Source organism: Gymnodraco acuticeps, unplaced genomic scaffold (assembly GCF_902827175.1).
Source record: "Gymnodraco acuticeps unplaced genomic scaffold, fGymAcu1.1, whole genome shotgun sequence".
In the NCBI taxonomy this organism is placed as follows: domain Eukaryota; kingdom Metazoa; phylum Chordata; class Actinopteri; order Perciformes; family Bathydraconidae; genus Gymnodraco; species Gymnodraco acuticeps.
This window is the reverse complement of record NW_022992126.1, coordinates 1,760,572-1,786,515: the sequence shown is the minus strand read 5'-3', so window position 1 is coordinate 1,786,515 and position 25,944 is coordinate 1,760,572. Positions and strand designations below refer to the sequence as shown.

The following is a 25,944-nucleotide window of genomic DNA, read 5'->3' as shown; positions in this document are numbered from 1 at the left end:
AAAGGTACATTTGTATCCTTTTTTTGCAGTCAGGCATAGTTGCATTTTGCTCATGCTTTTGTGTCAAGAGCCAGATTTATCTATTTATTTTTCCGAAACAGCCAGGTGTTAGTCTAGCAGCCTAAAGCCTAATGGTCTTATACTATAAGACTTATAGCAATGAGTTCTGGGATTTCGACAAACATATCTCCAACAATAAGAACTGAATTATTTGTGATGAGCGCTCATAGGCTCGAGCCTGTTTCTATTATTATTATTTCTTTCGAAATCATTCCCATCATATTGAGAACGTTTTCTAACCTCGTCAAGGGTGTAAAAAGAGCAGGGTCAAATTGAAGGGACATTGTTTCCCCTAACTCCTTTTGGTCTCCCATTTCCGTTTACTTGATAAGAGGTCAAACGGGTACATATCACCGCCATCAGCAGAGCTCGGCAGCATCGCATCAGAGGAGCAGCAAGGACTCATGGGTATTGTGTATCTCTGAGAACGTTGCGCTTTCTGCACACACTCATACAAAGCCTGTGCTCACAAACACACCAAAGGGCACACACATAAAGTGCAAGGACGAACAACAACAGCATTGTGGTAGAAGATAGAAGACATTCTGGCTCTTCACTCAGCTCTACATAGTACTGAATGTACCGGGGATGTTCAAGGAAACAAAACCGGCGCTTAGTTTATCACACAGTTAATAATAACTTATTATATCAGGGTGTTTTTCTTCACAAATCAAACAAAGCAGTGCTACAGTAACCATTTAAGTGTAAATGTCAATTAATCAACCTTCCTTCACTGCTGCTTCATCCTTGGGAACTAGCCAGGTAATGGTGTGTGTGTGTTTGCGTGCGTGCGTTCAGCACTATATGCACACAGCTAAGCTAAAAACAAGAGCAGATTCTTTCTCTGGATGTCTTGGGATATTGCGTAGCTGCATTATTCCAACCTTCTTCTTCGACTCCTTCCTGCCTGTCTCTAACAATGGCACCTGTTCAGGGTATCATATCATGCAAGAATTGGTAAAATAACCAATACACACCAACGTGACAGCAACTGTCAAAAAAAGTGCGCATTACACTCTTCAAGAAAAGATACAAAATGTGGGGCATATACAACATCCTTATCCTGTCAAGGCTCGCCAACAGCACAGTGGGAGACAAGATTACAATGCCACAACAATTCAAAAGAATCCCAATGCTCCTTGCTAGTTCCCAGTATGGCAGTGACTTTGGATGTAACAGAAATAAAGTATGTATAATAACAGGGACTTCACTGTGACCTGAGGTATTTTATTCTGCTCCTCAGAAACGTCACCTTGGTTTGGGACTCAGTTGTGTGTGTGATCAGTGAAACCTTTCTCCAGTGCAGCCACTGTAAATCTCGTTGGCTCTGTGCCTCTGGCAAAGGCACTGCCTCCCTCCAGAGATATCCACACTCTTATCCCTACATGAAAACATGCGTTGATGTCAAATCCCAACTGTGATTCCTCATGGCAAGCATTCATGCGAGACGTTTTCTGAGGAGCTCCTCTCCAGCGTTCTGGGGAGTGAGTGGGAGTTTGTGTTTGCTGTGGTTGTATATTTGAAGGTGAGTGTAAGCGTGTGTGCAAAATAACATAAATCCCTTTACCAATGGAAAAGAGTGGGTGTTTTCGGTGTGTGCATGGGCAGGTTGTTTTGGCTGCAGAAAATGAGAACAGCAAACCAGGAGGGGCAGGTTGGCCTGGAGGTACAGAGACCAAAAGTCTGCAGATCATACAGTAGCATCAGTGTTGCTGACACAGCCATTTATGTTTGCTCCAAAGGAAACACCATCCATCCATCTTCTCCCGCTTATCCGTGGTCGGGTCGCGGGGGTAGCAGTTCCAGCAGAGAGCCCCAAACTTTATTTTCCCTGGCAACATCAACCAGCTCTGACTGGGGGATCCCAAGGCGCTCCCAGGCCAGCGAAGAGATATAATCCCTCCACCTGGTCCTAGGTCTACCCCTTGGTCTCTTCCCAGCTGGACGTGCCTGGAACACCTCCCTAGGGAGGCGCCCAGGTGGCATCCTAACTAGGTGCCCGAACCACCTCAACTGGCTCCTTTCGACGCGGAGGAGGAGCGGCTCAACTCCGAGTCCCTCCCTGATGACCGAACTTCTCACCTTATCCCTAAGGGAGACACCAGCCACCCTGCGGAGAAAATCCATCTCGGCCGCTTGTATCCGCAATCTCGTTCTTTCGGTCATGAAACACTGTGATTATAATGATTAATCATCAGAAAGGTCCAGTTTGCAATTTGAATCAGCAACCAATGAATGCCCTAATGGCTCAAATAGAAGTTTACAAAGGATTGCCCTATGAAGACCACTTAGCATGGTTGTAATGTGTATCAAAATGACAAATAAAAACAGTCAAATAATAATGAAAAAAAACTTTTGTACTGTAACTCCTTTTGCTCAGTGGGTTTCCCACTTAAAGTAAGGGCTGGGTGGACAATATGCAGATAACCAAATATCCAATATATCTGACTAAATATTATGTTTTTTCTAATGTGGATATAATGACTGAGTGGGTAAACGCAATAATACACACAATAAAAGACAATGCCATATTGCAATTTCCAAAATCTAAGATTATCTCTGTTGTCATATCACAATCTCCATATAATATTGACATATTCTCCAGCTGTTCTTACATTTCGTCAAAAATATGGCTAAATGCCTTTTCTAAATTAGGTTATTCTTAACCAAGCTTAACCAAGAGGCCCTGCTATACCATTAGTCAGGAGGACCAGTCCGTCATGGCTTATTCAATTCAGCACACTGGTATACATATTCAACATCAGCCTAGCCAATGAGAATGCCTGTGTAAATTGTTTGAACAGTAGCAGATCAAAAGCTTTCCTAAAAGGTGGGATCATATGAATATGTCATCAAAAAATGTCTCAAGTCAAAAAAAGGATGTGATGATACAATGTATAAAGGTATAGATATGGGGCAGCTCCGTGATCCATTTCCAGGTTTGAGGGTTGAGGATTGAGATAAAAGTATTCTTATTTTGATGTAAATGTGACTGTTTTGATTTAAATCTACTGAGAATATAGACTGTTGTAAGGTGCAGCGGGAATGATGATTTCTGGAATCCATTATATACATTTATCTCTGTGGTGAAGGAAACCAAAGGCCTTTTACAACCACAACAGGTTTATATTTGTTAAGATTTGCCTGGAGTATCATTTTAACATACCGTATGCTTTCACTTGTTTACTTTTTCCAGTCCTGCAAGCCTGCGTTCAAGCAGCAGCTACGGCTACAGAGTGTTGCTTTTACTCTTAACGTCAGTGAATTCATATTTTACCACTTAACCCTGACAAATTCACATTTCACTTTTGCTGAAGTGACCTTAAGGCACTTCTGTAAAGGGACATTATCATTTTTAATAATGCTACTGTGTCAGTGTGCTGAACAACCTAAGCTGCAGTTGGGTTGAAAAACACCTATTTTATTGAGAAAAATAAATTGTGTCTGTAAGGGGAAAGAAGCTGATTCAGTTATCGTTTCAAACCACATTTCTAATCAACTAGCTGGCACAAGAGACTCAACGCATTCACCTTCAGCTGCCAGCTGTTGTGTGATTACTTAAAAAACAATGATTTAAGGCCCGGACACACCAATCTGACAACAAAGAACTGACACAGACGGACCACGACCGTTGCGTCGCCTCGCGTCTCTGCGTTTTGGCCATGTTTCGCACTGGAACACACCGCAAAGACTTCAGCCGACGGCCAAGAAGCACGTATGAACTGCGCATGCGTGAGTGGCAATAACTCTCCTTTCCAGGAGGCGGCGATAGTGTGTATTCGTCATTTAAAAGAGGCAACAACCGGAAGACAGACTGCGTAATAACCGAGAGAAGAAGAACAGACTGTGTGATATAAACAAACAACAAATAGCGTGTGCGTTCCATTTTCACTCTACAACGAGAAGCTCATGGGGCTTTCCCGAACCTTTGTCGAGAGCTGGAGTTAAATGAAATCTCAGATTTGCCTTCTTAATAGTTTGTTTGGGTCCCTCACTTCCGTTTAGCTTCTCATGCAGTGATTCACTAGCTGAACAGCCAATCAGAGTGATATATTTTGCCGACTGCCTTTTGCCGACTGCCTTTGACCGACTGCCTTTTGGCCGAAAAGGCATCTGCACGGCTGAAAAGACCTGACGGTGCGGGACACACCAATCTGAGTAGGGCGTGCCAACGCTCATCGTCGGCCTGACGCCCACCGACGCCGATAATCGGCCTGGTGTGTCCGTGCCTTTAGAACACATCATAGCACAGAGATAGCTCTGGTTAAAGTCACAAATGACCTTCTCATAGCCTCAGACAAAGGACGTGCCTCTATTCTTGTCTTGCTCGATCTCAGTGCTGCATTTGATACTATCGACCATGATATCATATTGCAAAGACTAGAGCACTTAGTTGGCATAAAGGGAACTGCTTTAGGCTGGTTTAGGTCCTATCTGAACGGTCTCAGTTTGTGTGTGTCAACGGTGAATCTTCCATGCAAACCAAAGTGAGCCATGGAGTGCCACAGGGCTCAGTACTTGGACCTATTTTGTTCACATTATATATGCTTCCGTAAGGCAATATTATAAGGAATCATTCTGTACATTTCCATTTTTATGCGGATGATACTCAACTATATTTATCCATCAAGCCTGATGAATCCAATCATCTAAATACAATTCAAGACTGCCTCAAGGACTTAAAAACGTGGATGACCGTAACATTTTTTATGTTAAACACCGCCAAAACTGAAGTTATTGTACTCGGCCCAAAGAATCTACGAAACAAACTATCTAAAGATATATTAACTATGGATGGCATTAATTTGGCCTCCAGTGAATCTGTAAGGAATATTGGTGTTATATTTGATGAGGATTTATCTTTTAACGCCCACATAAAATCAATCTCAAGGACCGCCTTCTTTCATTTACGTAACATTGCAAAAATCCGGCATACCTTGCCTCAAAACGATGCAGAGAAACTAGTCCATGCATTTGTTACTTCAAGGCTGGATTATTGTAACTCTTTATTATCAGGGTGTACCAAAAAAGTCAGTTAAATCGATTCAGCTAATTCAAAATGCTGCAGCACATGTACTAACCAGAGTTCGGGAAAGTAACCACATTACTCCAGTTTTGGCTGCCTTACACTGGCTCCCCATGGAACACACGATATAATTTAAAATTCTTCTTCTCGCCTACAAAGCCCTTAATGGGCAGGCGCCATCTTACCTTAAAGAACTCTTTATACCCTACTGTCCAACTAGGGCATTGCGTTCCAAGAATGCAGGGTTGTTGGTTGTTCCTAGAGTCTCTAAAAGTACAATGGGAGCCAGAGCCTTTTCTTATCAAGTTCCACTTTTGTGGAATCAGCTTCCAGTTTGTGTTCGGACGGCAGGCGGCCTATCCGTTTTTAAGAGTAGTTGTAGTAGTAGTTTTAAGAGTAAGACCTTCCTTTTTGACAAAGCTTATACAGTAGTTGATAAAATAATCAAATAAGAGTGCATTGACGTAGACACGTTGTGCCTCTTCACCTATACATCTCAGTTCTTACTCTTTATCCTTACTGATGGTATGTCATTTGGTTGTGTGTGTAGACGGTGGAAGCAGGGAGAGGCATATACGTGCCTTGATCCCGACAACCTTTTTCCATACCAGAAGCATACAGATACATACATACAGAGGCAGACATTTTAAATGAAATTCAGGAGAAAAATGTATATAAAAGCAAGACTTAAGAAGGATATAAAAGGAGAAGATGAATGAGTAATAGTATCTTAAATGTAGCAGGAGGAACTGTTCCAGTTCATCCAGTCCATCACACATATAGACACACTTGCATGTCAAAGTTTTCATGAGCAAGATACTTTACTTCAATTGCTCCCAATGGCACAGCCAATGATGTGTAAATGTGTGTGAATGTTAGTTTCCTGGAGCAGGTGGCATCTTGTGGCATCCTCTGCCTCTGTATGAACGTGTTTAAATGGTCGAATGCTGACTTGTACACTTAAAATGGCTTTGATTGCCGGTTAAGGTCGTGTTACCACTAACTTGCATCACAAGGTCATCCAGTAGCATCAACGTACAATCACACACACAAGCATATTTAAATAATTGGATATAATTAGTTGACTCTACTATACAAAAGGGCGCTTTTCCCTACTTTGTTATGCTTTCTTGTGTTTGTATCTGTGTATGTGCATGTGCATGTGCATGTGCATGTGCATGTGTATGTGTGTGTGTGTGTGTGTGTGTGTGTGTGTGTGTGTGTGTGTGTGTGTGTGTGTGTGTGTGTGTGTGTGTGTGTGTGTGTGAAGTAGCACACACTTTAAGCGACTGTTATCAGCTTGATGTTTGCGGTCTCCTGCAGGAAGAGATGGCGTCTCCCACTGAGCGTGCGAATTAGGCGAGCCAATGTTGACAGAGCTGTTGGCTGCTTCAGGAGACATCCAGATCCACTCTTGTTTTATTATAAAGTGCCTGCCACCAAAGCATTTGTTGAATTATATTAATATCATTCCTAGCCAGGTTTTAACAGAAGTGAGCATGTGTGTGTCTTACACCTGAGAGTTTGGCAAAACTGTCTGAGGCTGGGGATTACTAAATGTCAGCTAACTTTCTAATTAAACAGCTTCTAATAGCTAATCAAGCTGTAATAGAAGACTTTAATATTCTCTTCTCAAATGAACAATGTTGAGAAGCGACATGGGGAAGGTTGAATGAGGTCAACAAGACAAGATGGAGAAGATGGAGAAAAAATAAATACACAAAAGACAGATTATAGAAATATAATTATTGTTCAAATCAGAGATTAGAAGATAAGTAACGAACACATTGTTGTTAGCAGCGTTTGCTTAATTTCTTAATTAGAAAAAAGTCTAGAGTCCTTCATGAGGCTGCCCCTCTGTAACGATGGGGGAATATATAAAGATCAGCCTGGTGGTGGCAGTAGAGGCCTCGACTTGTCAGGCTCAGCTGCAGGGCTAACTAAGAATGATCAGCTGTTCAGCTTCAGGATCAGATGTACTTGCCAGGTCTTTAAGCTTAAAAATACAAAAGTGCAGGTCATAATTAAAACTGGAATGTTAACAGTGTATGTATTCTAAAACTAGTAAAAACAGCTACTTCTTAATAGCTTGAAAGATCCTTAAAGGTGGGGTAGGTAAGTTTCAGAAACCGGCTCGAGTGCACGAACATTTGAAAGTACACGACCGAAAAGAATCCGCCCCTTCCTTCAGACTTCCTTACAGAGCACCTCCTCCAACACACATGAACGCGCACATGACGTCAGCAGACTGGTGAAAGTGGCCGCCTGCTGCTGCAATGCACGCCCAATGACGGCACAAGATACATTTGTGCGTGCACGAGATGGAAGGCTGACAGACAGGACGGCAATCCAATCCGTTTAGCCGGCCCGGCTAAACGGATTGGTTGTACTTTTTACAGTATTACGGTTTCCACAGATTACATTTTTTTATGCATTTTTTGTCAAAGCACTTAAGATATTCATTGCTATCGGGATGTTAAGAGCATTCCATGGAATATAACAAAAAGTGTATCTCGAGCCGGTTTCTCAAACTTACCTACCCCACCTTTAAGTACAGCTAAAACTAAAAAAAAAAACAGCTCAGAAGAAGGCTGAGCCGAATCGGCTAGAGCTCAGTCTGAAAAATGTCATAAGTTGACAATGGCGAAACAAAAAATGTAGCACTTTATCATTCACTTCCTGAAGCCCATGGTAACAAGTTTAAATTAAGTTTTCTGTTGAATTAACACTTGCAAAAACGGCTAAAAAAGTCATTATATAATCCAAGTAAAACTAACAAGGTAGTGACTTTTTAGTTTGCATTTAGCAGACAGTGTGAACAGCAGGATCCAGTAGCCTATCATGTTTTTAAAGAAAAAGTAACATTTTTTTAGAAACAATTGAAGCTGATGCAACAAACTCTGAAGTCAGGCAGGATTTCGGCCTGCTAACCTTTAGTGTAAACCTTAGAACAGAGGATGGGCAGAAAGACAGTGGGAGAACAGAGGTCCAGAGGGGAGGCATGAAAGAAACGCTGTCCGCGCAATAAAGCGGCTGACTCACCGCTATTCTTTCAGCTGCGGACGGCTGCCGCTAATTCGGCCCATTCAAAGTTGGCTTACAGTAACAAGGCAGTTGGGGAGATAACAGATGAAACCACAGGCCTTTTAACACACAACTACCCCCCCACCCTTCTAACTTTCATCCTCTGCTCTCTCCACACCATCATACACCTTCTCCACTGTCACCTCCCCTGTACAAAAGCTCTGCTTTGTGCATTAACTCTGACTCTGAACAGCACCAAAAGATGTGTCGGCATGTGCTTTCTTTTGACAAACCTTTTCTTTTACTCACTGGCATTCATTTTGTGGCACTCGCTGTGAAGACCAAAGGCAAATACCTTCACTTGAACGTTCTCTGATCTTAGGCCTATCTGAAGAGCACATGCACCCACTCCATTTCATGCAGCGTCGAGTGAAGCCAGACTTGCCATTCTCTGGCTGTTACTATGGAGATGCCAGTCGGCCCAAAACAAAGACAGAACAGAAAACAAGCAGCCTCAGACAAGAGACCCTGGCAGAGCTCTGACAGCCAAATCTGGCTTGGCAGCAGTAGCTATAGAGCCATCTCCCTCTCTTTCTGTTTCTATCTGTGTCTCTCAATCTGTCTGTCACCTGCAAACTGGAAGTGCAAATATTAATTCAGAGGGATAAACTAATTGACATGACTTATCAAGATGAAGGGTGGAGAAGGAATTAGTACCTAAAGAAGATGGGTTCTGTAGGGGTGTTTTTGCTCGCTTTGAGGTGGCCAGTGCCAGAGGCCGTGGTCGTCACAGAAAAGAAGAAGCATTGTTCATCTGTACTTGGCATTCTGGGAAAGACAGGGAGAGACCTCATACCAGAGGAAAATGTAATGACTCGTGAGACTTGTTAATGTCCTCATTGCCACTGAACGTCCCAACAGTTCACTTTAGTGGTGGGATCAGGTCTGGCTTTTGATGATTATTTAGAAACCTTTCAACTAAGGCCACTTAAACCTGGTGTGAGGAGTCTGTAGAGTAATATAATTGAAAAATAGTACATTTGAAAAACATCAGGTATGAAAAGGTGATCTATCATCTCACTCTGTTTCTATTAAAGCCTTTTTAAAGCATTAGTTGGTCCCTCTGAGCTGGGTCCAACTAAGGCTTCTGTTAAGAACAGCACACAAAGACTGTATGTTTTTTAAACCCTTTATCCTTCTGCAAATCTGCCACACTGGCACATTAACACTTAAGCCTCTCTAAAACCAAAGGAAAAACAATCACTAAAGTTGATCTGAAGTGTCACACTGCTAATAAGCTTAAGTTTTGCCAAGCTTTGGCTTTTATGGTTAAATAATAACCTAAAATACTTGAGTGAGATATAAAAAAACAATTTATTTCAGTTTAGGCTACTGAGGGCAATGAAGAACAATAGAGAAGAGGTGACAGGAACAGGTCAGACTGGTAGCTATTCAGCTACCAGTCATGATACTGTATACAGGAACCATTGAAGGAGAAAACCTTGTCAAGGTGGGTGTGGTGGAAGTTACACTGAACAATAAACCTGCAGGACAGACTGTGTTTACAAGAGTTAGACCAACACATTGCAAGTCTACAGCTCCTTTCAGTTTCCACCAGGCAGCAGACTCCGGAGTAGGCAGTGAGCCAAAAAATGAAGTTCATCGAATGGTCAGTTGAAACTGGCTCCAAAAGGAAGCAATCGCCATAGACCCTCATGATAAAATATCAAACTTTATATCAGAAAAAATGGCTTTCCCTATTACTTCCATCAAGTTCGAGTCCTCAATTCACCCTACTCTTCATTATAGGAACTAACTCCCATCCACTCTTCCTGACTTTCTCTTTCATTCCCCCTCTCTCACTCATAGGCAAAAGTATATCTATCAAATATTCTTGAACTATTTAAAAGGAGGACATCTTTTGAAACATTAATGTATGTAATTAAATGTTACCAAAGACATTTTGTGTGTGTGTGTGTTTGCACTGGCAGGCGAGCTTACAGAAGAATGGAGAAACAGGAAAGCACACTCTTGACCTAAAAGAGGATCACTTTTGGGTAGAAACTTTAAGGGAAGCAAAGATGGAAGAAAGAGAGAGCAAGTGAGGGCATCTCTGTCTGCTCTTGTCAAACATGCAAGAGAGGGTTTTAAAAGCTCATCCTGAAAACTCTTCCATCCACTGTCACACATGAACACACGCACATAGAAAGGAATCCAGCAGTAGCTTGGGAAAAGGATGTGCAGAGGACAGGAGGTGGTCAGAAGGATGCACCCGCTGACATCTCCTGAGCACGAATCAATCGCTGTGCTAATATTGCTGCCACTTATGGATCTCCTCTGTGTGCAACTGTTTTGCCCCCTGAAGGGCGTATTTAATATTTCATAACCTCCCGCAGCATGGCATTTCAGCCCAAGCTCTATTCTGTATAAGGCCGATTTAAGGCCAGGTGGGGGGTCCCCATTTCAGATTCCTCTACTGGTAAAAATCTGGCTACTCTGGTTTCTACTTGCTACTTTGCTACAAAGTTCTTTGTACAGAAATGCAACGCATGATTACTGTGATTTCTGCTGCGGAACCAAACTGTTTTATCCAGATTCTTAGCAGTCATTCACATGACGGTCAACATTGTTCTCAGTGGAGCTGGTTCTTTGTCAGCTGTGTGGTCATAAAGACTTATTATAAGTTGTTTAAAAGCACATAATACAATATTTTGAGCTGATACTGAAACAGAATTGTGGGAACCATATGAATCAGGCAAGGTTATTACTGAACAAAATGTCCGCCAAGTTTGGTTTATGTTCACTTTAATGCAATTGTATAATGATGCTTGACTGTGTAGTATTTACACTCAATGCTATAATAATCGCAATATTCATAACAAACCAAAATCTACTACCAGACTATTGGCAGTCAAGTTGCATTGTGGGTAATGTTTTGAGAAGGAAGAAGAGTGCAGGAAAAATTATATCTGTGTCACTGCTGCATTGTTTTCGATTGTCCCCTCATTTGTACAGGAGTTAAAAGCTAAACCAGCAAATAGAAATAATTTAGCGAATGAATTCGCTTAACTAATGCCTCAGAAAAAACCCGTTTGGAAGAGACATTCATGTTTAAAACACACACACACACATTCAGACACACATTATGTCTCTGAAGGATCTGTCATCCGGTCTCCAAGTAACCTTTCACAGAAAATCCTAACCTCTAACTATAACTACTCTCAAATTGAATGTAATGACGTCCTCTGGCCTTTCTTTCTTCCTTGCTTCAAATCCAGGTACTTGTTGTTCTCGTTGTTACTGATGTCTCTTAAGTAAGATAGTGGGGGAGTGCATCTATGCACTGGATGTGCTCAAGCATATTGATAGATAGCCAACCCGCCTTCACCCTCCCTCTCACTCTCTGTCACTATCTTTTAACTCTGAGTCTGTCTTTTAAATTTGCTTCAATCTATTCTAAAGACAATGAGGCAGAGAGTGGTTTGGAGACTTAAATCAAGGTTAGACAGTGACAAGGGTGTCTCAATTTCCAAGTTTCGAGCAAGCATGAGCTTTTTCCAGAAGCGTATGGGCAGAATAACTACTCAGTCATTCAACCCTCACTAGCTGATAGATCGAGACATTACGTCGAGAAAGAGGCTTAAAAAAGACACTTGAACAGACTAAATGAATTATGGATAAGGCAGTGGCTAGAAAGAGAGGCTGAAATATGTTGAGAAATATTTCAAAAAAGTTTCTTTCTCCCGCCTCCAGTGTAAATCCTATTAAAATGAAAGAATAGCACAGGGGGATTAGCTGACCCCAGCCATTCTGTCCGCAGTTTTTCCTCCCTGATAAAATATAGAAACTCTCAGAATCACTCCTATAATTGACATCCCACATAGATTTTTTAAGTCATGAAGCAAGTGTTGACAGGCGCTTCAGCATTGTGAAGTCCTTCTCTTTTAAACAGAAGTCACAACAGAAAAAAACGTTATGATTTATTTTCCAGCATGAAACATGTTCCCCCTTTTAAACTGTTAACCTCTTTGAGAAACGCTTCGAAAGAATGACTGGTCACAAACAAAAACCTGTAGGTCGTCTCTTTCAAGAAACCGCACTCCCCCTCTCAGGAAGAATTTGTGGCATCTCAGAAATGTCACTTGCAGTTAATCAATTGGGTTGCTGTCCGAGCACTGGGCAGCTGGGGCGGGGGTTACGCTGCTTTGATGTCACCTTTGTGAGATGGAGAGATGGAGGAGCTGAGCAGGAGAGGGTGTGGAAGAGCAGAGGGCGGCTTAAGAGCTTCACAACAGAACAGCTGTACTGGGATGGGACACAAACACCAGGGGAGAACAGGAAATGGTGTAGTCACTCTTTGACTTAATCAGTCACCTTTATTTAGTTTAATCAACTTTCCACAGCCTCATCATGGACATTTGGAGGAAATCATTTCATACAGAGTTGTGGTGTCTCTCATGTGAAACACTTAAATCTGATATCACAAAGTCAGAAAGAAGGCTTAATCTATCACAAATGTCCAAAAATATGTGTTTAGTGAAAACCTGGCTGTAGTTGGTCTGTGGGTTATCAGTCAAATAGTAGCTCTACTGATAATATAGCCCGAAGTATCTCAGAAATAAAGTTTGTTCGCATGTTCTACATTTTTGAATGAGTTTGTTTTTAAATCTGATCAAGGCTAAGCTTCATGTGTAAAATATGACTTCTTCTGAACCCTCTCAACAACCAAACCCATTGAGGTAAACAAAGTTATTGAATTGCCTATTTAACCTGAAATATTCATAGAACATTAGCATTGTATGTGTGTCACTGTTTTTCTGTAACAGTAATGTTATAGTTATTCAACTTTTTGCAGTATTAATGTAGTGCTATAACATCTCTTCATAGTTCTATAGTCTGTTAAGGACAATCTGTCAGTACATGTTCCTCCATCTGTCATTGTTTTTGTAAGAAGAAGCAGCATCAATGTGTTATTTATACATAAACAAAACACATTGATGTTTTGGACCAAGCAGGTGGATATGATATCAGAGCATATGTCCTGATGACAGACACATAAAGAGCAAAACCCAGATTAAGATACACCTCTCCCCGTCAGCTGATTCAGCTTATTTATCTCATTCATCAACCTTTAAACATGAGGCAAAATCGCAAAGAGCTATCAAACTCACTATTTCTGTCCCTGCCAATAAAAGCCCTTTCTCGATTTACCGCATCCACTGACCACATTTCAAATGCAGTTGGCTCCAGGGCTAGGGGATTTTTTTTCTCTCTTTCTCCCTTCACAGATGACCCTCTCGGGGCAGAAAGGCCGACCGCTATCGACATTTAAAATGGAATAATGCATACATAATGCGTTGGCACTGGTGTTGCATTGGCAAACCTTGTGTCCCACTACTGTCCATAGGGGAGACAGATGATGTTTGAAATGAACTCACTCTAAATCTCACTCATGAAAGGCCTCAGGCAAAATAGCTCCATGTGTTCACTCAGTGAACACTGGGAAATATATAACACTCTCTGATAACACAAAACTTGGGTCGGTAGGTTGATTATCAAGATAGTGTAACCAATCCTTCTCAAATTTTGAAACCGTTAAGGCCTAAAGGTTTAATATAATGCATGCGTGATTCTTCCCCCTAATGGCATGTTATTTGTGTCGCTCATAGCTTGTGGACACTGAGTTAAAGCTAATACGCTATTCCTCCCTCTTTTCTAACACTTGCTTGAAGATAAAAGCAGTATGATTATCATGTGAGCCAATGTTTTTATTATATTTCAAAAGAAAACAATGTGTATCGGGAGAAATTAAACATAATTTGAGAAATCACTGTGTACAACAGGTATGATTTCAATGTGGGCTAGGCTGCTTTTGTTAGCAACTGAGGAATGCTGCTGATTCAGTGCCAGTGAGGCGAGAGGGAAACCAAGGGAGTTGAGCGAGCGCCCTTTGGAAGGAGGATTAACATTACTGAGCTGCCTTCTTGTGTGTTCACCGTAGTGTGTTATGTAATGTTACTTGGGCAAAGCTGCTGGACTGGTCACACTGCTTGTATAGCAGGTGTGCTACACAAACAAGTTGTTTGTTCTAATATATACTGCACATCGCTTGTACACTGATTTACTCATTTGTTTGGTACACATGGTTTGTCCACACAATTAATTTAACATACATGGCAAGCTGTGTGAAGCAGCCTCTTTGAGTCTTGATAATGGGAATCAAAATAATATTATCATTTATAGTTTCCTATTCACCTAACATACTTTTAAACCTGTGTGAGGAAACACCTACACAGACACATGTCCTGAATCAATAAATATATATAGCAGGATACTGTATATCCATACCGTTTCATTATCAGGTTAAGTTAGATTGCCGTTCACAGAGGAATGTGCCTTCAACACACTCAAGGAAACAAGTGACTTGACTCAGGTTCCCGGCTCATATTTGTTCTGATCTGTGGGAATCTGTGTTTGCTTTTGAAGCAATCGGCCTACCGTAAAACAATACATGTCGTCATCCAATAATCTAAGCCACATTTTGTCCCACTGTGTTAACAACCCTTGTCCTCCTACCACACCTCAGTAGGATAAAGTTTCACATCCGTCTTCACAAGAAAACAACATATGCCGAAAACATATTCGTTTTGTTTTGCCCTGATAATCAATAGCGTGAGCTGTGACTAAAATAGTGAAACACAACTTGTTTTAAGGGAACTCATTACAGATGTTTTCATGAGATTTTCAACACACCTCGAGAGAATAAATCCTGACAGGAATAATAATAATGAGACCAACGAAATGTCACCGAGGCTGTCAAAACTGCAGTTACGACGTACGAGCTGTTCTGCTTACACAAATTGTTAGCAGATTATTTATTTGACAGGCATGGTGATGTTTAGGTTACCTAAGCAATCACAGACTAATAAAATTAACAAATTCATCGTGTTTAATTACAAATGTAAAAGCGGCCTAAGAAAAAAAAACAGGTTAAACCACAGAATGAAGTTAAACAACAGTATCTTCAACAGATTGGAGACAGTTTGTATGTTGCATCCATGTAAACATTTATTACACAAATAATATTTCAATTTAAGTTTAGTCGATTTAAAAATACAAGATGCGTAAGTAACATATCTGAAGTCTATGTGTGGGTCAGGAGAAGAATGAGGATGAACTGCAGGACGAGGTTTTAACCACTAAATGTGAAAATGACAGGGACAATGTTGACACTGTTAAGTTTCTGTCAGCTCAGCATGACCTGTATAATCCTAGATGGCCGTTTCCCAGGCTACGGTGACAGACAAAGCAGTCAAAGTCACTTTCCTCTCTGAACTGCTCAACTCAGTCACCACTTCATCTAACCGTCTGTCAGTTATTCTGCCCTGTCAACAGACTTCTATAATCATTCCACTTGTAATGCTTCTGTGTGAGAAACTGAAATTGTCTTTCTCTCTCCTAATTCATCTTACCGTATACAGGTGAATGAACATTGGCAAAACTATTGTTGGCAAAGTGCAAACTCCTTGATGCATTATATATAATTGTTTACATTTTCTTATCAAGCTCCACGTTTGTGGAATTAGCTTCCAGTTTGTGTTCGGGCAGCAGACACCCTATCCGTTTTTAAGAGTGCGCTTAAGACCTTCCTTTTTTATAAAGCTTATAGTTAGGGCTGATTAGATTCAGCCCCTAGTTTTGCTGATATAGGCTTAGTTTGTCGGGGGACACCTTACTTCTTCCTTCTCTCTGTCTATACCTGTGTACTCTCATGTTCCGATTAACCCAGCTTCCCCAAATTTCTTTTTGGTGTCTATCTACACCGGGATCCGGAGTCATGGCTGATCCTGTTGCTGTGGTCCTGAGTCCTGGATCATGAGTCCTGGATCTTGAGTCGTGGCTGTGGTCCTGGATCATGAGTCTTGGATGGATATCCTTGTGGATTCATCTTCATATTATAGACACATGCATTTCCAAACATTTGGACTACCTTTGTTGCAAATGTATTATCTTTTCAATTTACACACGGCATCTATTGCACGTCTGTCCATCCTGGGAGAGGGATCCCTCCTCTGTTGCTCTCCCTGAGGTTTCTCCCATTTTTCCCTTTAAACTGTGGGTTTTCTCCGGAAGTGTTTCCTTGTACGATGTGAGGGTCTAAGGACAGAGGGTGTTATATTGCCATACTGATATTCTGTACAAACTGTGAAGTCCACTGAGACAAATGTAACATTTGTGATATTGGGCTGTATAAATAAACATTGATTGATTGATTGAAATGTCACTGAGAGTCCTGGACTTTAATTATTCAAAACCTCATTGGAGACTGAATGAATCTCCAAGTTTCAAAGTTTTTAATTAAATCAGCAGTATAAGCGTGAGCACACTGTGCAGCATAAATGGAATCAATTTACGGAGAAGGGGGATGAGAATTTGATTCTAGAAAAGTAGACATTTTCCCTCCTTGTGTGAAAAATCCAGTGATTTCCCTCTTCTGTGCCTCACAGCAGTAGCACAGGAAAGCCGGCTTTATGATACCATGATTCACTGGCAGCCAAATGAGAGCCGCGGCCGTAAGCTCTTTATGTGGCATAAAGGCTGCCTCTATTAGCGCTGCTGTCATAGCGGGAGAGCTGGCCATTGGGTGGCAGCGCGGCGACAGTTCAGCTCATAACAGTATTCATTTACTGACAGTGCTGGAGGGTCGTCTGCTGGCAGGCAAAACCAGCTGCGCTGCTGCTAAACTCTAGTCTAGGCCAACACAAGCACACTCAAATAATTACACATTTAATTACACACTGTACTATACGTATACAGGTTTAACAGCCAGTCTAACAGAAAGGTCAATTAAATAGAATCTGAATTACTGCCCCTGCTACTCCTTCACTAGATCAGTTGGACTATAATTACTAAGGGAGCTGAATCTCAATAGGCAGATGATACATTTCAGGATTCAAAACAATATATAATGTGTTCCGTTTCCCATATTGCTTGAGAACTTTATACGGCCAAGAGCTGGAATATATAATAGTTGTAATATAATATATAATAGTTGTTTAATAATTATTTCAAAGCTGTTTAGCATCAGAGACGTAATGAATAAACTGGAGCAGATTAAGTATATCATTTCAAAACGTTCTCATAGACAATACTTCTTCACCACTGCAGTGCTTACAGTTTCAACTTTCAGCTTCAATAACTAAACTATTGTGTGGACCGAGTGTAACAGGCAGCCAGTAATAGGCCTGTTTAAAAGCATTTGATTGACATAATGGTCAGGAAGAATGAAGGTTAAACAGAGGGAACAAAATAGAAGAACAGGACAAGATTGGATTGCTATATCTGGTGAAGTTTGGTTGTTTTTGTATTATTATATATCTGTTTGTGTCCGTGTGAATTTCTGAGAAATCTCACAAAAGTGCACTTTAGTCTACACCAATAAATATACTGACCTAAGACAACATTTAACTGGATTTTTGTGCTTGGCTACTCTAGTCATGCTAAAAAGTAATCAGCTCAGACATGATGTGTCTGCCCTTCATTCTCTCTCACCGGTCAGGTCCAGTCCCAGATCATTTCCAAGTGCAAGGTTGCAAAGAGAATGTCCCACATCCGAGACAAAAACACAGACAGAGACAGATGCCTGCCACATCAACGGTTTCTCCTCTTACATCACACAGGAAAGCGCACACAAAGAATCATTTCAGCTCAAGGCTAGTGAGTTTCAACCCAACTGCAGGTGGAAGAAACACATCGGCACTCTGAGCACTGTAACAATGACACTTTACCTCTCCACAGAGAGCTACATCCAGAGAACTTTTCAATTTACTAAAGAGGACTGGACATTAGTTTTATATGTTGTTAATGGTATTTATTTCACACTCGTCACTTCCTTGGATCCTCAGCAATACAATCACTGAGTATAAATGCAGTAATTGAACAGCTCTTGAATCATACTTAGGAGAGTATAACATATGCTCTGTCGTAGGCAATCAGACAGACACCATATCTACATGTCCCCCAAATCTAGTTGCAATAGCACAAAGTGCCCAGTAGATATGACATGTTCTATAATACAAGCCCTGCCAACACCATTTGAGCCAGCTATAGCAAAACTGTATCAATCATCACACCTGTTTTGTTCTAGATATGTCCTGTACCCAATTTGGTGAAGTTGTTAAATACTTGCTGAGGGAAATAGCAGAAAGACCTAGATGTTAATTCAATTATAGATTTAAAGTTCAAAAGAACCAGGCCAAACCATAATGTCCATTGTTACAGTGCCACCAGTTGGCCCAATGCTCTACATTCGCCAATGCACTCTCTTGGATCACCACAAAGTGTGAAGTTGTTTGGATGAACGATTGCTGACACTCAAACGCACAGACAAAATGTCCTAGCTTTAAAAGTTTGATGAGTGAAATAACTTCTTCAAATAAAATTCAAGAAAACGGGGACAAAGCCATAGAGTAGATTAATGATTATCTGCCATTGTGAGCTAGATGACAAGGTCAGCATTATTTTTGAACTGTACCAATTAAACAATGGCCTCAGTGTTACATGTAACATGATCCTGCACCTGAGCTTGGATCATTGTAGCGCTCTGCAGTCTACAAAAACACATGTGACAGAATTTCATGAAACTTGAATGTGCCAGGTGGAGCAGCATTTTTCAGTTTTTGCTGCCCGTGAAATCATTTGTGCAGTACAGGAAAAAGACAGACTCTAAACTGAGTGTGGAGAAAAAGACTAGCAATCCAACCAAGAAGAATATCAAACATTTCCCTCTTGGGCTTTACTGGCTAGAGCTGACCGCAACTCTTCCTTCCTCTTTGTAAAGCCCACAAAGAAAAATGCTTGAGGTCACTGTGTTGTCTGGGACGACTCAAGGATTCAGTCAAATTGAGTCTATGTCTGCTTATATTCAATGAGCAGTAAGAGTGAGAGTCTGCACTGACTTGTCTCCAACAGGGAGAAGGTATAAAAACAAGCTAGCAATAGCAGGACCTGCATGATAAGTCACAATCACATTTAGCATATTCAGCCACATTAAGGTTCAGTGGCAGTGACAAAGACCAGCTCGATGTTGCAGACCCTGTGGCTGTATGATGAAGTGGACTCACCTTGGCGTTGGCCTTGCTGCTGCTGCTGTTTGTGTTGTTGGGGCTTTCATTGGCATCTTCATGAACTCTGTCCAAAAGCCAGAGGAGGAACTCAAGTGCATCGTGCTGAGAGTTTCCCCGAAACTGAGAGCCGTACTTTGCCACTATGCTCTAAGAGAAGAGAAGAAACATCATAATTAATACCTTGGGTGATTTCAAGTTATTAAATACTGACATCTTTCCTGACAAAATGAGGCCACGATTACAGGAACTCATCATTTGTGAGCCACTGTTGGTTCAGCTTTGAGCACATTTCTTCTCTTATCATCCCTTAGTGCAGACCCATTCAAGTTCATCTGCCAGACAGTGTTTGGCTAAGATATCATCCTGTAATAAATTCATTCACAATTCTCTTTGGATGTTGCACTTTGGGAAACATTTTTGAAAATGTAAGGCACAGAGCAATTCATTACATGCAACACTTGCATGCAACAAATCAAGCCATCTGCTAAAAACCTTTCAACAATGTTCACTGTAGTTTAATGAAGGGCTGAACATTATTATTATCTATTTCATTCGATTTATAATTTGGTCTAAGAATGTCAGAAAAAAGTTGAAAATGCCTGATGTCATTTAGTACAGCACAAGTTGTTATCATCTAATGTGTTGATCTCTTTGACCAACAGCCCAAGATATATACGTTTATATCATGCATGCCAAAGAGAAAATACAATTCTAATATTCAAGAAGTTAGAACTAACGAATGACAAAAGCAATGATCTAATGTTACTCGGCAAATAAGTAAAGCTGAGACATTTGTTAGAATTGGTTTGTTAATTGTTTATCTTTGCATACCTTTGTGTGTGCAGGTGTGTGTTCAGAGAAAGAGTGAAAGGGAAATTATACATCTGTGTTTTCTCGAAACCTCAATGTCATTATTACAATGAATGATACAATTACACAAAAACACAAACCACATTGCAACCCAGAAACATCACCAATGTTGAGAGACTGACATTCAGTTTAATATGGTCTTCTTCCTTTGCATTGAAACAAGTCAAACGACTACATCATTTTTTTCCTAAGACATTAAGACTATGTTTGGCAGCATAGCACAATAAGACAGTCTTCATAAGCCATTAGTGGTGCCTAATAATATTTAAAGAAATTCTTCCCCAAACGCTTGAGTACGAAACGATGACTCACAAAGGGACATCCAAGACCCTGACTAGTGTTACTAGAAAATAAAAGCCGCATTATGGGGAACGAGTTGTGACTTTATGCGTCAGACAGATACATTGACATGCAAAACTAACGACAGCATTATTAGTACACCACACTGTATGGCTATAATCTCTCTGTTGCTCTCCTTCTCTGTGTGAGACTGACAAGATCCATCCTCTGCTCCAGACCTCATTATAAACATTATACCTGCAGTATCCCAGTATCTAAATATAAACAGGGGAGGGAGGACCCCCCTCTACCTGACGGAGACAGCCTGCTAATAAGCTTCATCGCTATGAGGGAGCACTGACAGGCGATGGAGGGTTGAGGGACAGATGGAGAGATGGGGCGGCAGAGAAAAAGAGATGAGAGGGAAGGATGCTGGCAGAGTTTCAACAGAACTGCAAGTGTTGTTTTGTCTCCTTATCAAAAAAAGACGAAACTGACTGGCCGCGGGATGACAAGTGAGAAATAGAAGGCAGCACAGTCTCTCAAAGCTACACACAAAATAGTTCAAGTCAAAACAGTTTCCAAGGTTACAGTGACTCTAGGCACAGAAGTATGATGACATCAAGAGGTTAAGACTTCCTTTCGACGAGGGTAAGACCCCTCCATAAGCCTTATCTGCTGGTTTTGGTGTGTGTATGTCTGTGAGTTTGCTGGGATCATAATTTCACTCATCTTTTTGATATCTGTTTAAAGTGCCGTCTCTCAGAGTGTCTCTGGCGACATGTGCCATAAAGACTCAAAGGAACTTAAGCAGATTTGGCAGGATTGTATTCCCAAGCATCAAGTCATTTTTTATTGAAATCTGGTAAAAGGGAGGGAAAAAAGAAAGAAGATGGTAAGAAATGCGGGGAGACAAAGAAACAAATTGCAGGTTAGTCAAAATGTCAAGTTCCTCTGTAAACACTAGCAGTGTTCGAGCTGACCTCAGCAGAGCTCTGGTTGGATCTTACTTGTTTGTTAAGCAAACATATCATAGCTCTTCAAAGATAAAGATGGACGTAAGGGTCAATTTAAAGTTAAAGCCTTTTATTGTCATTATACACAGAGTATAACGAGATTCAGAGTGCAAGTCTGTCCCGGTGAGCAAAAAATACAAACTATAAACAGATATAGAAATAGTAAATAAAGTGCATTAAAAGTGTGTGTATGTGTGAGAATGGTTAGGGTTATTGCATTATGTGTGGTGGTTAAGCAGCCTGACGGCCCAGGGGTAGAAGCAGTTTTTGAATCAGTTTGTCCGTGACTTGAAGCTCCTGTATCTCCTCCCAGAAGGCAGGAGAGAGAACAGTCTGTGACCTGGGTGAGAGCTGTCTTTTATAATTTTGTTAGCTCTGCTGCGGCAGCGGGAGGTGGAGATGTGTTCCAGAGAGGGCAGGGGGTAGCCGATGGTTTTCTCTGCCATCCTGATTACTCTCTGCAGGGCTTTCATGTCCGCAGAGGAACATCCTGCATACCACCCCGAGATGGAGTATGACAGCACGCTCTCGATGGTCGCCCGGTAGAATGACACCAGCAGCTTCTTGTTCAGTCGGTTTCTCCGAAGTACCCTCAGGAAGTGTAGTCGCTGCTGGGCCTTAACTTGAGGTACAGTAGGATAGAGTTTTTTGTAAGTAATATTGATCAGTTCTAGACTCTAGACCAAGGATCTTACTCAACCCACCTTCCCCTGATAGGGCTGATCAGACAACCTATGGCCTGAGAAATTAAACCAGTGTAGAAGTTCTTTAAACTTGCATTCTTCCTAATAGCCAGGTAACGTCTCAACTTGCAAAAATAGGTTGGGTTGTAAATACCTTTATGAGAAAATGACCTTACTTCTCACTTGATTCAATACGTCAGTGAACAAGTGAGTTCCTTGTCTCAATAGCTAGTTTTAAGTCTTCTTCAATACAGCATGATTTCCATTTTCTTAATTTTCTGAAGTTAATTGTAACATATTTTGTTATGTTCTGTTACTTTGTTAAACACTCTTCCTCCTTTGTCACTTCTGGTTGCAACAGAACATGTCATATTTAACATATTTAGGACAAGTCTAACAAAGGTACAAATGAGCTCAAGAGTTCAGCATTGGTTGCATAGTCCTGGCAATGTATTTTGTGTACTTTCTGTCTTTGCACAAATCAAGGACTACCAGCTTTTCTCAAAACAAAGAAAGCTACAAAAAGAAGAAAGCCTCCAAGAGAGATAACAGAGAGACAGCCATAAAGTTGTTGTTCTCCGCAGCGGGGGTCATGACCTCCCCGCGGTCAGCAGAGATAAGGCTGCACTCTGGCAACAGTCCCGGCTTCCAACACCCAGATGTCTGTTTTGATGTCCCGTCCTGCTACTTTTGCTTCACCTCATACCATTACCCCCTCATGCCCTCACCACATCAATCTTCCTCCTCTGTAAACAATGACGATCAGAGTGCTGGCTAGACAGGAATGTACTTTAAACATACATCAGACAAAATGACCCCTACTCTCTCTCCCTAAAATAAATATTTACGACACCTATCCTCATCATGGTCGAGCCTGTCAAACATACCTGGATAGATTTCTGGCTGACGGACAGTGAATGTTTCTGAATTAAGAATACCACACTTCTTTACCACACACACACATTTGCACTAACCACCACCATACAGGCTGGAATGAGGCTGGATAGCATCAGTCATTACTGGCTGCTCCATTTGCTGTTTCATTTTTCAGCAGCCTGGTGTTGTTGGCTCACCTCTGGACGCAGGACAGTCATCACTTACAGCCTCGACTTTTTGTTTTCTCTCTCTCTCTCTCTCTCTCAAAGGGGCTTTATTGGCATGAAAGTTAAATTAAACAATGTTGCCAAAGCATCATAATACAAAATAATTAACAACATTAACATACATTTCAAATGTTTACATATTATTGATGATATACATATACAGTGATACAATTACATTTCAAAGTGTGTGTGTGTGTGTGTGTGTGTGTGTGTGTGTGTGTGTGTGTGTGTGTGTGTGTGTGTGTGTGTGTCTCATTCACTGTCCCTCAGGTTGTGGCATGTGTATACATATTGGGCAGCAAGATGTGCCTTGTCTCCTTCTCCTAAAAGTACTCTCAGTCTTGAGAGGTCATCAACCTGCTTGAAACCTGGGATTACAGAGTTCAACTTGTTCCAGTAAACGCTCCTTACTTCGTTGAATGTTTGGCACTTCAGGAGGAAGTGCATCTCTGTCTCAGTCTCACCTGTCGTACAGTGACCACATATTCGGTTCTCTTTTGGTTGCCAGGATCTTTTGAGTCTTCCTGTTTCGATTGCCAGTTTGTGGTCACTGAGCCTGTACTTGGTTAGGATCTGTCTCTGCTTTCTATCTCTGACAGTAGAGAGATATTCTGCCAGCTCATACTCTCTGTTTAGAGCCAGGTAACATTCTAATCTACTTTGGCTTTTAGTTTCTTCTTTCCAATGTTGTAAATAGTTGTCTTGTGATTGGTGTTTGGAGAGCAGTGTTGCTGAGAGACTGGTCAGAGTGGCTCTGAGAGGGGGCAGCTAGCCTCAGCACCAGCTGACATAGGGGACTCTTCTCTGGGGTTAGTTCTTGGCTTTGGAGGGCTTTGGAGTGGAGGGTGTCTCGGGGGCTGGATCTAAGGTGGTTAAAGAATGTTAGTGCTCTCTTTTGAGTGTTAATGATCAGTGGGTATCTGCCTAATTCTGCTCTATACCCCTATACCACAATGTAGAAGTCTATAATAGAGCCCTTCGTGCCAAATAGTCGAAAGCTTTTTTGAAATCAATGAAACAAGTGAATATCTTACCATTTTGTGTTTGGTGTACATGTTTGTTAACTAAAGTGTGAAGGGTATATACATGGTCGGTGGTGCGGTGTTTTGGAAGGAAGCCTATTTGATTTTTACTCAAGATGGATTGTTGGTTAAGGAAATCTTGTATTCTTTTATTTAGAATGCTACAGAATAATTTCCCCAGACAACTGCTGACACAGATGCCACGGTAGTTATTAGGGTCTGATTTGTCTCCACTCTTACGGCCCCTACACACGGCGGCGTGCGTTACCGCTTGGCGGTGGGCGTGTCTGAAGCTTGGGGATTTTTTACGAACAACGCGACCAACAACCAATCACATGAATGTCCCGCCCCGGACATACAAAGCAAAGCATTCATGCTACATCCATGCTGGCTAAATATACTGTCTATGCTTGCTAGCTGTCCATTCAAACGAAGTACACTGGATATAAACTCCCCAAACAGGCGAAAACCTACCAGTTTCACCCTCTGTCTCTGCCACCTCCCCCCATGCCTGGCTCCTCCGCTTTGTATCCCTGTATGTAAAGAGGGACTGGTCATATAGTACCGGGTGATTCCCTACCGCCACGATCATTTTCTCCTCCATTTTTTGACATATGGGAAATAACTGCGGTCTGGCTCTCCCAACATACACGCGGTTTGATTGGCTAGCGCGTGTGTCAGATTTGCATACGCAGGATTTGATTGGCTGACGCCTCCGTCGAGGCGGCAAAAGTAGAACATTGCTCTACTTTTGCAGCGAGCACCGCGAGAGAAGCTACGCTTTGCTCCCACAATGCAGTTCGGCGAATCGTGACGTCACCCCATTCAACGTGAATGGGCAGAAGCGTTGAAGCGGCAACGCACGCCGCCGTGTGTAGGGGCCGTTATGAATGGGGGAAATGAGCCCTTTGCACCAGATGTCAGGAAAACATCCTGACTGCAATACGATATTGAACAGCTTTCCTGTTAAGCCCGAAGGTCCCCGCCGGCGGGGACCCTGGGTCCTTTTTTCACGATACTGTGTCTCAGGGGATCTTAATATTTAAGAACCTATTAATGTGTTATACCAGATTAACGGAAATAATCTCAGCTAACTGCCGATACAAACCATGTTTACCAAAATAAAACACAAGTCTCACAAGAAGCATCTAAATTACCCCTGAGCGAAAAATGCTAACGGACATTGGCACAGAACTCAAGATAAAAGTACCCTTATTACTTATCATAGCTGCACATACAATATATCCGATTAAAACTGAGACTCCATAGATTATGTAGGTATATAGTATCATCACTGAGTGATCCGGACTCGCGACAGGGGAAGCAAATACAGTCATCACAACACGTACCTTTACGAAGCTTCTAGGGAGATCGTCTCACAAGTAGCTGTCAATCTGATCAAATTACGTGTTCAATGGCATTAAAATGAGAAAAAACGCGGCTGAATCTGTTAATCCATAGGTTCTTAACGTCCATGTATAAACAACTGAATGAATTTATAATCCATAATTCCATTTTAATGTAAAAATCGGAGAGTAAATGCTAGCTGCTAATGGTAGCCACCACAGCTAGCTGCTGCTTCCGGTCTCGGCGATGCAGCAGTCTCACACATACACATGACCAAATAAGGACTATGTGGGAGTTCCCCTCGATTCCATTGGCTCTGACTGTCAGAAAGAGATGTCACATGTCAAAATCGAGCAAGGGGGGCCAGAGATATGGAAAATCCACCCAA

The 25,944-nt window shown here is 41.5% G+C and overlaps 1 protein-coding gene across 1 annotated transcript in view; it reads right to left on the bottom strand.

Annotated features, from left to right (window-relative positions):
* Window positions 1-25,944, bottom strand: part of usp43a (ubiquitin specific peptidase 43a) — a 116,498-nt gene that overhangs the window by 79,849 nt on the left and 10,705 nt on the right. Inside the window, exon 2 of the mRNA XM_034203337.1 lies at window positions 19,234-19,383. Coding sequence (XP_034059228.1) covers window positions 19,234-19,383 — 150 coding nt within the window. The remainder of the gene's footprint in view (window positions 1-19,233; window positions 19,384-25,944) is intronic.